Here is a 13,939-nt window from a genome sequence, read left to right on the forward strand (position 1 = left end):
TACTCCCGCTTGCCAGGAGGTAAGCAGAGCTGCGTCGAGTTTTGTTGGACGCGCAATAGGTCCGATTGGCTGGACGGGATCGGCGCGTTATCTTGCATTTTAGGCAAAATCAGCGATCGGTCGCAATGTGCATAATGTCGCCTTTTGGCAGAGTGCTGTTGCCTGGATGTGTTTCCATTGCAAAGGTCAACTTTGTGTCCACGGTTGCCGTCATGTCAGCACCTCAATCATAATTGCACCCATCTCTATTACAAACGCTAAATTTGAGGTTGGGATTGAATTCCTTCTTTAATGTAGTCTGGCTGAAAGCATACCACATGCAATGGTTCGATCACTGCAGTCTAAACCTGGATTTCATTTCCTTCACAGCAGTAATTAAAGTCACGGCAACACGGAAAAGTGACTATAGCGTTCATTCATTTTTTTTTCCCCAACACGAATCCTGTGCCGAACCAACCCAGCGCGAGAAAGCGCTGCACGGATCCACATTATTTCCAGTCAGTTTTCCGACGCTGCTTATACTGTACACTAAATGTTGCCACAAATATTTCTGAAAAAGCCACAACATGTTTGAACAGAGTCTCGGCTCGAGGAACAACTAGCCCCACGGGGCCTTTTTAAGGCAGGACTGGGTATATGCACTATTTGTACACCTAAAGTACTGTACAAGTAGCTGTACAAAAATGTGCGTGACCAGCCCTGGTATACCACCTGAAATAAAAGTAGCATCTGAAGCAAAAGAGATGAGCAGCAGGACCACACGTTTGAGTCACAAGCACATAAAACGAGCCGATTTACATTAGACGGCCCAATTACTGTGAAACCGCATTGTGGACAAGGACAAACATGCCTGTTGTCTAATCACAGCATTTGTGTGGAACAATTGAAGTCATTTTCATTTGTCTTCAAGACACTTTTGTAGCGGTATCTGTGAACATTAAAAAGCCCCCACCTCTCTAAAAGGGAGGCAGACCAAAAAGTTAATTGCTCGCCAACATATAATTGTGCAGCCTGAACCTCCAAACCGCAAGAAGCCACAACTATTCCCAGATCAGGGCAAGCTGCTATTCTGTCTGCCTCCGCTTTGGCGGAGCCCAGACGTGCTCGGCAGGCAACTTCAACCCCTTCCTTGTCATACGCGAAGCCAACAAGTGGCACATTTGACACAAACGGCCGAGACCTTTCTCAAGCACACCACACAAGTCAAATGGTCAAATATTTCACACAAACCGAGGCTTGGCCCTTCCTGTGCAAAGTCTCAGTGCGGGCAAATTCCAAGGGTGTAAAACGTGTGTGTGCGAGAACGATACTCACCCCGGGCTTGTCTCCCTGCTCGAAAGGCCAAGTCAACCAGCCCAGCTCACCTCCTGTGGCCTTCATGTCCAAAAGCACCTCTGTGTGTGGAGACATCAAAGCAATGACATCATGAGTTGTTAAGGTGGACCCATCGACAAGTGTCAAAGTCTTCTTTGGTGCGGGCCACATCGCAGTTATTGTTTCCTTCAGGAGGGTTTTTCTGATTGTGAAACTCTGAATTTTAATTCAGAAGTCAGGGGAAAAAAATGAGAAACCTAAATATGAATGCCATTGTTCAATTTATATGAAGAAAGAAAACACTGGTTGTAATAGCAATAAAAAGAAAATAACATTGGTAATTTGGGGGGCAGGATTTCCACTTTTGCCAAAATTAAAAGAAGCAATTCATTTACCAAGTAACGTGAAGTAAATTAGATTCGCTTTATTTGCTTTAGTGGTTCACAGAATGATCAGATGTGATATCTATCCATCTCTTAATCTGTTCAATTCTTCAGTCCTTCCACTGTGAACGTTTTTTAAAAAGTATTCAACAGCACTAAACGGCGTGCTGCTGAAGTTTTTAAAGTTTCTTCAACTGACTCCGCGTGGTGTGCGCCATCGACAAAGTTTGAACTTTGAAAGAGGACGTGAAACTCACCTTCTTTGCTTTGCAGGGTGACAAGGATGCCGTTAATGAGCACATAGGTGAATATCGAGAACGGTCGGACCCCTGTTAAAAATTCCATTTGCTCCACTCGCCTCCTGTCTCGCACGCTCGTTCGTTGTCCGCTCTCGGGCTGTGACTGACCGACTCCGGAGCGCCGCTCTGCATACACACGCACAGGCGCACACACACGCAGGCACGCGCGCACACTCATTCACAAAGCAGAAACGCCTGCTCGCTGGAATGTGCGCGTGTGTACGTGCGTGTGTGCGTGGGAGGAAGAAGAGGAGGAGGAGGAGGAGGAGGAGGAGGAGGAGAAGAAGCAAGACTCCTTCTGAGAAACCTTTCCTGCTGCTGCTGCATTCGTGAACCGTCGGAAATTCTAAGTAGCGTCAAGAAGTGGCTTAACAACTAACTTTATCGAAAACTACTTCGACCTGAAGTGGGCTAACCTTTTGTGCTGAAGGGTAAAAAGTTTGGTTTTCAAAACCCAATACGTGCAGCGGGGCAGTTGTCAATGTTTATGTAAAACGTTTATTTAATGGTAATTCGTTTTTATAAAATATGTTCAATGATAATTTCAATGAGTGCATTTCCAAACAATCATCATCCATCCATTTTCAATAACACTTCTCTTCAATCGGGGCAGCCGGGTCAGTGTATGCCTAACCCAGTTTATATGAAAGGACAGAGTGGATGAGTGGTTAGCACATCTGCTTCACAGTTCAAAGGTCATGGGTTTGAAAACGGGCTACTGCCTTTCAGTGTGCTCCGTCTTCCTCCTGCTATCTAAAATCATGCATCTTTAGGTTCATTGAAAACATTCAATTCAATATGTGTGCTGCGATTGACTGGTGACCAGTCTAGTATGTAATCCTGCCTCTCGTCAGCTGGTCTTAACCTTATTTATTGGCCCCAGGAGCCTTTTCGTGAATTATGGGTGCAACCTCTATTATGAAATGGAACCAGTGTTTTGTTTACATGGTAACTGGTTGCACGAGTCCACTTTCTATGTCAGTTACAGACTTAAAGAATGTAGGAACACAAGTTGTTGCAGCTTACAAGAGAAAAACATTTCAAGATTACTAATGTTAGCACATTTGGAGGATGGCATAAAAAGTTCCCAGTGACAACTTACAGTTGCATGTTTAGCTCCTTTCTGAACTCTGTCGATGAGGCAATGAGCGATCTCAAAAAGTTCTGAGGCGTATCAGAACTTGCATAGTAATGAAATTGGTTGCGTTTTATCAGAAGAAGTTGGACACAGTCATACTTATCAAAAAGCATACAAAGGACCCAGCCGAAACCAATATTTCCCACCGCATAGTAACCACTTGACCAGGACAGTCTAACGCTGAATGTAAAAAAGCTCAACGGTGCTTAATGTCAGAAAACATAATAGATCATCATCAAAATCCATGTGCACATCTCTACTTATATTCAAATGATCGCCCTTGCATTTGGGATTTTCTGAGTGTTACGCTTTTTCCTCTCCGTAGAAAAATGTTACCGTTACTTAAGGTAACATCACCAAAATGTATGTACTCCTCTCTACTTATGTCAACTTCAACTGCTGCAAATACTAGAACGATCACCCCAATATCTTTCATTTTATGAACATGTCTTCCTCCCTACGAGCGTCAAATACAGTTTGATGTTGCTTGATAAACACTTACCTTCTATAAAATCTAAAATATTGAGGCAATCATTCTATTCACTTCTAATTTCAAAGCCTGGATTCCAACTCCCAGCCTGAGAGTGCTGAGATGGATGTGCTATATACAGTATAGCCTGTTTATATCTTAAGCTGCATAGACGCCGACGTCACATACACACACACAAAATATATACTGTATACTTTTAACAATGTCTACACAGATAATACATTTTCCCCGATGTACATTTATTTACATTATTTCCAACAGAGGTCGATTAGCATCCTGGGACATATTGTGTTCAACATTAGATAGTCCGCTGAGTAGACAGTGTTTTACAAAAGTGAGTGCACCTCGCACATTCTTGTAAATATCTTACATTTCCATGAGTCTGCACTGAAAAAAATTACACTTTGCTACAATGTAAAGTAGTCATATGGAGCAACAGCTTGTATTACAGTGAACATTTACTGTCCCCTCAACATAAAAATAACTCGACACACTGCCATTAAAGTCTAAACTGTGAGCAACAAAAATGATTATACTGTACCCCCAAGTGAAACTGAACACAAATGTCCAGTTTCCCGCATTGGTTTCATGTGACTCGTTAGTGTGACAAGACCAAGGTGTGAATCGAGAGCAAGGTGTGTTAAATTGGGCTCTCAAACTTTCCCTTGTGGGTCACTGGAGGTTCCATATGACACCCATGCCAAAGAACCGAGCAGCTGAATAAAAGAATTGTAAGGCAAAATGGATTACACACAACATGACAAATGGGCCAAATGGAGTATTTTCCCTCCCTTGCGATCAAAAGATGAAAATCTTGCTTCTCTGGTGTCTCAGATAGATTATCCTCACCGATTATCCTGTAGCGTTGGGGTTTTTTCTTCCCCGTTCTGTAGCCTCACATGTCATACACCACAGTAGAAATGACATGTAGAAGATGAAGAAAGGTATGTTTGCCAGGATATCTTTTACTTCGACTATAACTACTACTACTGCTGCTCCTCCGAGTACTACTATTACTTTACTGTATTTTCCGGCGGTCGGGATGCCCCGGGTCATTTTGCTGCCTCTACAGGTCAGTTATGGTATTACAACAGACATTTGCTGCCTCTACAGGTCAGTCTTGTTGTTACAACAGAAAGACAATCAGTTACAAGGTTAAAACCTGTGACACATTTAACTTGCGTATGAGATCACCAAGAAGGCCCTGAATGTCAAAGAGTAATGGAATGAAAAACACAGCATTCCAAAGATACCTAGTACTGTATATTATGACTCAGTTGCCCACCCTTCCTTCCTGCCACTGAAGTGGGGAACATAGCCAACAACATAACAAGGTTATTCACATCCAGCAACAATTTTTGGTGAAATCTCTTATCTGAGCGTAAACAGGTTATCAACGCTACTACTGCTATGAGCTGATGCTATCAATATTGTGCTTAGCTGTAAAAGTGGTCAAAGCGGATTGTTTGGGGTAAAAACAGCTTTGTTTTTGAATGATCAGATTTGAGTTCTGATTCTTGTTGCTTGCAGCCACTGAAAGTGATTTTCCACTCCCACTCAAAAACCTGCCTGTGCTTGTTGGCCTAAATCACTGAAATGGGACTGCAAAGAATGTATGAGGGCACATTCTTTGCGGATACATTCTTTGCAGTGACATATGGTGACACGCAGAACCATCAAATGCTCTCCCACTACATGTCACAAAGTACAGTTAACCTGTATAATCAACGGTTGCCATTTACCGTTCACCAATTGTCTTAATACGCTTTGTAGTCGAACAGGTGATAGCAATCTGTGACTAAATTCAGACAAGATCATCATTGTTTCAGTTGCAATACTTTTTGTGATATTTTCATTTGTAGGCGTGTCGGGAGATTTTGTAAAATGTTTCCCTTGGCGAAATAAAGGTGGGGAAACATGGTTATGATACACCCGCAGCATGATCTTCACAGTATAGAAACCCCCATGCATGCATTGCAGGGGGCGTTATGGCTCACTGATAAAGTGGCCTTCTCCTGACCCAGAGGTTGTGGGTTTGATCCCCTAACCTTGTGAGCATGTGTCAGTGTCCTTGAGCAAGATACTGAAACATTTACTCCCAATGCTGCATCGTCTTGAGGCACTTTGAGTGCCTTGGAAGTGGAAAAGCGCTGTCCAAGTGAAAGATAAGGAAAAACCTACGAAAACAGCTGAACTTTAATTGGGGTTAGCCAGAGGCCATGTAAATGGTGACAGGTGTGTATGTGCGCTGCATCCTGTTTAACATGAGTTTGAATGTGACTGGTTAATTCTGAACACAGCCAGAGGCCGGTTATAAGGTCTGCACACTTTTACAACCACATTATTTGAGTTGGTTGTATCTTACCCCCACTCTAATAAAATAAAGTATTTCACTTGATTTGTACTGGGGTTTTTTGGCCACATTATTGGTGATAAAAGTAAAGAAATTATTTGTCTTGCTCTCATTTCTTTTTACATCACAAAGACTTAACATTTGAACAGGGTGTGTTGACTTTTAATGAACTGTATTAATCAATACGCATGGGTCTACATTTGAATCTACATGCAGCTTTTCATTGGACCCTACACTGGTGAGTTCATGTCATAAGGAGACACAATGTAAGAACAAATGTGAATTGTAGATGAAGCAAAAAAAACGATTTGTTACCTTGAAATGTGGCTACTATGATTTAATATTCAGAAATACAGAGAGGATTGAAATATTTAATCCCCTGCGTGGTGTCTACGGTGTCCCTCAAAAATCCAAAGGCGAGGAGAGGAAGGGACAATAGTTGTACTTATACATGTACAACTGTTTGCCACCATGAAAGGATCCAGTGAAGGGAGATGGAGCTTTGTTGTGCCCATCTCGACATACAGAGGCACAATCGGAGTGACAGGCGCAGAGAAATGGATTCATACCAGCATAATGGACACTCAATAGCAGCTGGCCCATCAATAGCCTGTCATAACTTACGGGAATTATCTGCAAAAGGCGTGAAGACAGTTCGTAGAGCGCAAAGGCCTCATCTGACCCGGTCGCAGGAGGGAACGTGGGAGCGATGAGCAACTGCTGTCCATGTACAGCCCCGATGTCCACATTACCAACCAGGGGACATTTGAGGGAGGCCTGTCGTCAGTTTCCTCAGCAGCCCGCAGCAGATCTAAGCAATATTTAAGATAATTTCGCCAATTATTAGTTTACGATAATAAGCAACAACAAATGATGATTAGTTTGTGTAATCCGTTACGTGGCCCCACCAACGTAAATAGTTTTGTTACCGTTTTCATTATCGTGCAATGTGAGATATGAGTCCTTCAAAAACTTGCTTCGCGGGCCCACGTCCAGCTAGCTGTGGGTCGCTAGCTAATTATGGAGGAAAATATGTTTTTCCCATGTGTTAATTTCATTGACACTATGTTTTAATTGTCTCTTTTTTTGGGCACAGTTAATAGGCTATGTTCTTACTGTCCCTGTGTGTTGTGTTGTACGAGTTTAATCCTCGCCCAAGAAAGATTAGCTTGAGATAGAGCCAGTGGAAACGAATCACTTAACAGGGATAAGGATTATTCATCAGGTTTCAACTTGATAGATGCCATCCAGTGAACCTTACAATGAGGGTCATGTCGCTCTTCACATACCAGTTGCAACATTATCAGAAAACACGAAACCACTTACTTAGTCGACATACAGTGCAGTTGCCAGTTGTCCGCTCTTTTGAAGAAGCTGACCACAGTGGTTATTTTTCACCTTCAGGCCAAATCAAAACCTGCAAGTTGGAGGCTGCATTGAGAGGAGACGGAAGACGCGGCTGAGCTGTTAACATTTCAGGCATAAGGAATTGGAAGTAAGATATGATCATTTATTTGCTGGCACCCATCCACCCATCCATTTTCCGATCCGCTTTATCATCACAAGGGTCGCGGCGGGTCCTGGAGCCTGTCCCAGCTGTCTTCGGGCGGTAGGCTGGGGGACACCCTGCACCTCCTTGCCAGCCAATCGCAGATCACACACAGACGAACAACCATCCGCACTCACACTCACACTTGGGGACAATTTGGAGCGTTCAATCAGCCTGCCACGCATGTTTTTGGCATGTGGGAGGAAACCGGAGTACCCGGAGAAAACCCACGCAGGCATGGGAAGAACATACAAACTTCACACAGGGAGGCATTGAACCCTGCACCTCTGCACTGTGATGTCGACGCGTTAACTACTGGACCACCTGGCCACACCCATCCATTAAAGCTGATCTTTTTTTTTTTTTTATTGTGTCCTAGCCTAACCCACACGCTGACTGTTGATTTAGGCCACATTAACTGTTTGCAATATCTGTGAGGCAGAGTGATAACAGGATGGAATGACTCTTGTCCAATAAAATTGCTTGGTCAGAACATACTGTTGTATGAACTTAAAACATTTTTACATTGACTGCACTGTTCTTAAAAAAAAGAAAAGGAGAGAGAATGCAGAGGGTGTGTGTGAAAAGTGTGGGGGTTGCGTGTGACACATACGTCCTCCAAGTGTGAAAAATAGCAACAAAATCCCCATGAATAATACCTTGACTATTCAAGATAATTAAGTTTCAGAAGAAAATAGTGTGAATCGTGATTGTTGCTCCGTGTCAAATTCCAATTTGTGACACAAAACACACTAATGATCCTCATGAAGTGAACATTCTTCAAGATTGTCAACCCAGTACAGATTGCTCTTGTTTTGGTTGAATGTGGAGATATGATCAGTGCAGTGGGTGGATTTTATTTTGTGAAGTGCAGCAGTTAAAAAAAAGAAAAAAGTTCAAGGTACAGGGTATCCCAAAAGTCGCTCCACGCTTCCTTTTTTCAGAAAAAATGACAGCAAAACTTTAGCCGTTTGATAGCTTGAGGCGTTGCGGTTTTTACCCATCGCTCATCGAACAGCGTTGCCGATATCCTGCCTGGCAAAAAGTCTTTCTGTGGCTGAATAAAGTTCAAACCACTTTTGATAAGCTTTATAGCCATCAACAAAAGCTCCGGTCAACAGTGATAAAGCTTTACTCATAGTGTACTGACTTCCGGTCGTTTATGAGCTTCAAGAGGAAGATGGTGATGCACAGCAACTTGCAAACAACTTTGCAATGTCAGTCGGCGCGCCATGGACAAGCGAATTGGCATGCTTTCAAAAACTGCTAAGCCAATGTTGTCAAATGCGAATAGCCTCACATCTGTCCCGAGTGATATCTCAAATGAAATAGGAAAAAAAGGGGTGCGTCTAGTCCCTTTTGAGACACTGTAGATGAAAACAATACATAATTGCTTGGCTTATCTTTACGTACACCTGTTAGTTTGGTCTGAGCATTTTTATTCAATTCCAGGTAAACATTGTTAAAGTGACTTTAGTAGCTTAATTTTTTTTCCGGTTGCTCTTGGCGGGGTTGGGGGGGGGGGCGTTTTGGCACTCCTGGTGTAAAAAAATTGTTTTCTGACTTAGTTTTCTTGCTAAAGGGGATGCATGAACCTCTCTCATTGTATTCACTCACTGGAACAGCACCCTTGCCACCATGATTACAATACAGTGTGGCGTTGATGAAACACACACACACACACACACACACAAACACACACACACACACAATGACTGCGGGAAAGAAGGTGAACCTCTTAAGGCAAGGGCTACATTTTATAGGAGCATTTACCCTCCACACCCCCACCCCACCCCGCGCTTCTTGTTCCCCCTCCACATGTGCCCTTCTTAAGGCTCCAGTTTCACAAAGCCCCTCACCCCAAAGCATAGAACTCCCCCAAATTCCCCAGAAACCCCCAGATTACCCACGTCTCACGCTCTCGTCACCTCCACTCAACACTTTTACCACACTAGTAACCTATCGTTGTCCTACTTGTGTACATACGTTTTCCGACGAATGTGCAGAAAGGTAATCCAGTAGCAGTGATGGAAAAATGTCACTAGCAAGAAACAGTTGTTCTAGAAGTGCACTGAAAGTACTACAACTTGTGCTGTTTTGTCCGACTAGTACACAATTAGACTTTGCTAGAATATTCCTGTTATACGGGTTTCTGATGAGAGCAGACAAAATTTTAAAGGAGGTGAAACAAATAGGCATGCAAACAGAGAAAAACTGAGTTTTCTCCTTGGGGTTAAAAATGTCATCAATTGGGAGACAAATGCGCTGAGCTAACCTGCCATGCTCTTATCACACCGGCAACAGCAATCTGAAGGTCCACTTGCAACCGTCTCTTGCACACCCGGTGGAATTAATTATATCTTTTTTCAAACTAGCCAGTCACCCTGACAAAGACCTCACCAGATAAAGACGTGAACATTTTCAGCATATTTAACTCTTTCAGGGACAGCTGTTACTACAGTGGACAGTTTATCTTATCATTTTACAGGGCGCATGAAAGGGTTTAAATGTTTTCTGATTTAAACTAGAGAAGCATTGACACACGCACTCTCACAACCACTGTTCACAAACTTACCCTTAAAATTGCAGCGGTATGATGAGATGTAAAACTTTGATTGAGTAAATAGCTCAATTCAAATTCCAGACAACAGTGAGTAAATTTAACTTTCCGCTGGAAAGTCTATCCTATGTCAATAGAGGTCATCGAAATGCACAAATATATGTCGACATCAATATAGTTTTCCTCCAGTATACGCATAAACTATGCATCGTATTGCATTAGGAGCGATTATAATTTTTGAGAGTCAGTTCGAAACATTTCTGCACACAGACTGGATATTTCAAAGAGCATACATAAGTGAAATATCTTTACTCTACTAATGACATCATCACATATCCTGTTCATCTAAAAATAAGTGTATAAAATTCATATACATTTTTTGTCTTTTACAATGAACATTTTTACTTTTTTTTTTTTGCCTTGAAGTCAAATAGTATGGTGATGAACATGCATGGCAGAGAGACAAATAGAAGTAGAGCCCTATTGACCAGCCGCCGCTGCCGAGTAGCCACTAGGGCACGACTAGTACCATGAAAAAATACATCTAGTTTTACCTCACCAGTTGTAGTTGTCATCATAGTTGTCCAACTAGTTGACAGAAACACCGCACAATTGTAGAAAAGCAGAAGTGCAAGTATGTTATTTATAAGATTTGGTTCTTTCATTCGTGTGCCGTTGTCATTCTTCTAGTGCACTGAATTGTCTTACTGGTAAAGACATAGTGTACCCTGAGCTGGATATGAAGGAAATTGATTTACTCGTCAACTCTGCTCATTTTCTTTGGCTTTTTGGAGGCATGCTTTTGTGATGTGGAGGCAAAAGTGCAGGGAACCAGGAGTACTTCAAAATAAATGTACTAAGTATTAACTCACCCAAAATACAAACAAGACATATGGAATTACCAAACCACTAATTGTTTCCATAAAAAAACCAGGTTCAAAGAAACACAAACCTACAGGAAACATAAAATGATAAGATTATCAGGACTAACAACAGCAACACGCAACATTGACTGTGAACTGCCAAAAACTGGAAGAAAAAACAGAACTAAATCAAAGCAACCTGACGAGATAACAAAGCACACCTGGGCAAGACACAAGTGGCTGGAGAGAGCTGATTGGGTGAAACAAAGAACAGCCCTGATGAGAACAGGTGGAAAGTAAGAACTAAGGAAAAAAGGGGCATAGGGAAAACATGCCCAAACATGAAACTAACCTCAATCCAAGCAAAATAAAGTGGCCAAAAAGAGATCATGACACATGCAGGGTTTTTTTTTTTCGATCCTTTTTCCACACGTTTGACACTTGAGAATATTTGTAAGAGCTTAGACTGGGTAGTTAATAAAGGTTCTATGGTGACAACGGTTTGGCATTGTGTAACATTGAATCAAAGTTGCATCGTCAAGTGTGTGTGAGACCTTAGAGATCGGTGGAAATGCGCACGCAGTTATCACACAATAATACATTCCAAGAACTTGCAAGATTTTCAGGGTGTGCCATTTAAAGCAAAGGAAAAGAAGCAGGCCTCTTTTATTAGCCCTGTCGGGTAGAATTCAATGTCACATTCATTGTTCATTTCATGCATATTCATAAATATCCCCGAGCAGGCATAAAGGCGCGGTGTGAGGCAGGCAGTGCAAACAGTATCCAGTGTCTTGCTGAAGGGCACCTCAGAAATGCTCAGAAGCTCATTTTAACATTTTCTCCTGCACTTTGCCCCGCTCATGTCTCCGGAGAAAAGGTGTCTTTGCTAGGCTCCGTTTGAATGAAACGATATGGTGACATGGGGTGGTGGGAGGCTCGTATGTGCGTGATCCCACCTGGTACGCCTGTTGAGTATATATTGTTCTTTGTAGTGCAGCACTAAGTGCTAATGCAGGATGTAAAATGAGAACAAAAGTGGGTTGGGGTTGCTGGTTGTGTGTGTGTGTGTGTGTGTGTGTGTGTGTGTGTGTGTAGATGCATAAGTGCAAAGAGGGGGGCTTTAAAGCACAGGTGTAAGGCAACTGCGGCAGCACAGTGCAAACAGCCAGCCAATTGTTGTTCCACACACACACACACACACACACACACACACACACACACACACACACACACACACACACACACACGCACACACACGTACTCATCTGCTAGCAATATTAGCCTTCACTTCCACCCCCTACAATGCAACACCTCAGCCTCATATTGTGTACGGTGAACGCCCACAGACAATGCAATGAAACTGCACAAAAGTAGTCAGTGGCCCCTTGATTAATCCCACCCCCCTGCCCCACAATTAAAAACAAAAACGCTTTTGTTTGTTTATTTATTTGTTTGTATTTGCAACCTTGCCTATAGATGGGAAACATGTCTTTGCTGTGCTTTCACTGGGCCTTATACTTATACCACTCCGAGTAGGCCGAATAATTTTTTTGAGCCCCAGTGATGTGTAAAAAGAATGTTTCGGTAGTGAGAGCAAGAGTGTTTCAGTAGTATACTTGAGACTAGATGGAAGACATGTCTTTGTGCTGTCACTAGGCCTTATACCGCCCTGAGTAGGCCTCTTTTTTTTGTGGATTTGGAATGATATGCAGGAAAAGGCTTGTGTGAGCAATAATATAACAAAATTATGATTTTAGATTTTGTGAAAAATATTACAAAATGAGTTCTTGTACTTCATACTGGTTTCTTGTTCTGTAGTTTTATGCCGTCCTTGAATGGACATTTTTATGCACAAGAGAAAATGTTTTTCACCTTCCAGTATTTAAGTAGCCCATCATTAGCCTAATTGAGCCATGGGAGCTATGTATTTTGGGGCTTGTTTGCAACTCGTTGGCAAACTGGTCCCATGAAATCGTAAAATACATTCTGCTTTCGATCAGTAGAAAGAGAGTTAAGAATGTCAAAAAGGTCACACTTGTGATCATATGAATTATTACAGCATATAAGTAGTCGTGAGTAAATGCAGGTGGTAAAGTGGCCCCGCTGTGTGTAGGCTCATAAGTGACAAGCGAATGAGTCATGAGAACGTATTCCTCTGCACTCATTTTGATTTTTTTCTCTACTGCTTGCATATTTTTTAAATCAAACAGAATTAAATCTCGAGGCATTTCCATAGTTTCAGTGTCACACCCTTACTCCAATCCACAATGCACGAGTGTGTTCCTTGAAAGCATTGTTTTCTGACACTTGACAAATATCCACCCAATACATAAGGCAAGAGATGTCTGTTTTGACTCAAGAATGGTTAACCCACAGCCTCTGTTGGCTTTTGCATAGGAGGAATATATGTGTGTAAGTCATTCGTCATTTGCTTGCACTTTTTGGTCCCCTTTAAAGAACATGCGTGCCAGAGAGGCAAAGAGAAGTAGACCCCAATTCTCTCCAGGTCAGCTGGGATTGATTCCAGCTCACCAAAGCACAATAAAAAACAGGAACGGATTGCTGAAAAAACAAGAATTGAATAAAATACACAACATTTGTAAAGAAGTAGCAACAGTAGCTAGCCAGTTATGGCGCTTGCAACTAATATTAGCATGGCCTGAACTCCACATCTTTTATGGAGGAACTTTTTCAGGCACTTGAAAGTATTTGAGGCCTTGAAATGTTGTATTTAGACATTTGAAGCCACCCTGCTCATGTGCATCTTCATCCAAAATCAAGCCTTTTGACTTCCCCCCGCTTATCACAACATTATCTCAACATTCCGATGCCCTCAACTGGAACATGCTCATATTCTCAGACGACGCCTCCGCTGCATGAGTTTGTGTGTGTGTGCGTGTGTGTGTGTGTGTGTGTGTGTGTGTGTGTGTGTGTGTGTGTGTGTGTGTGTGTGTGTTTGGAGATGCAGGTCAAACAGGGGAGTGGCAGAT

The 13,939-nt window shown here is 42.3% G+C and overlaps 2 protein-coding genes and 1 long non-coding RNA gene across 5 annotated transcripts in view; 1 reads left to right on the forward strand and 2 right to left on the reverse strand.

Annotated features, from left to right (window-relative positions):
* Nucleotides 1–2,143, reverse strand: part of epha2b (eph receptor A2 b) — a 29,764-nt gene extending 27,621 nt beyond the window's left edge. Inside the window, 3 exon segments of the mRNA XM_052058583.1 lie at nucleotides 1,315–1,394; nucleotides 1,955–2,092; nucleotides 2,095–2,143. Coding sequence (XP_051914543.1) covers nucleotides 1,315–1,394; nucleotides 1,955–2,092; nucleotides 2,095–2,128 — 252 coding nt within the window. The 5' untranslated portion in view covers nucleotides 2,129–2,143.
* LOC127596313 (uncharacterized) overlaps nucleotides 1–13,939 on the forward strand; it is a 747,551-nt gene that overhangs the window by 693,805 nt on the left and 39,807 nt on the right. The window lies entirely within an intron of this gene.
* On the reverse strand, nucleotides 4,686–10,693 carry LOC127596321 (uncharacterized). The gene is made up of 3 exons (XR_007961437.1): nucleotides 10,646–10,693; nucleotides 6,602–6,788; nucleotides 4,686–5,801 (listed from the first exon to the last, which is right to left on the reverse strand). It is a non-coding gene; the product is annotated as an uncharacterized LOC127596321 (long non-coding RNA).

This window comes from Hippocampus zosterae, chromosome 2 (assembly GCF_025434085.1).
Source record: "Hippocampus zosterae strain Florida chromosome 2, ASM2543408v3, whole genome shotgun sequence".
Lineage (NCBI taxonomy): Eukaryota > Metazoa > Chordata > Actinopteri > Syngnathiformes > Syngnathidae > Hippocampus > Hippocampus zosterae.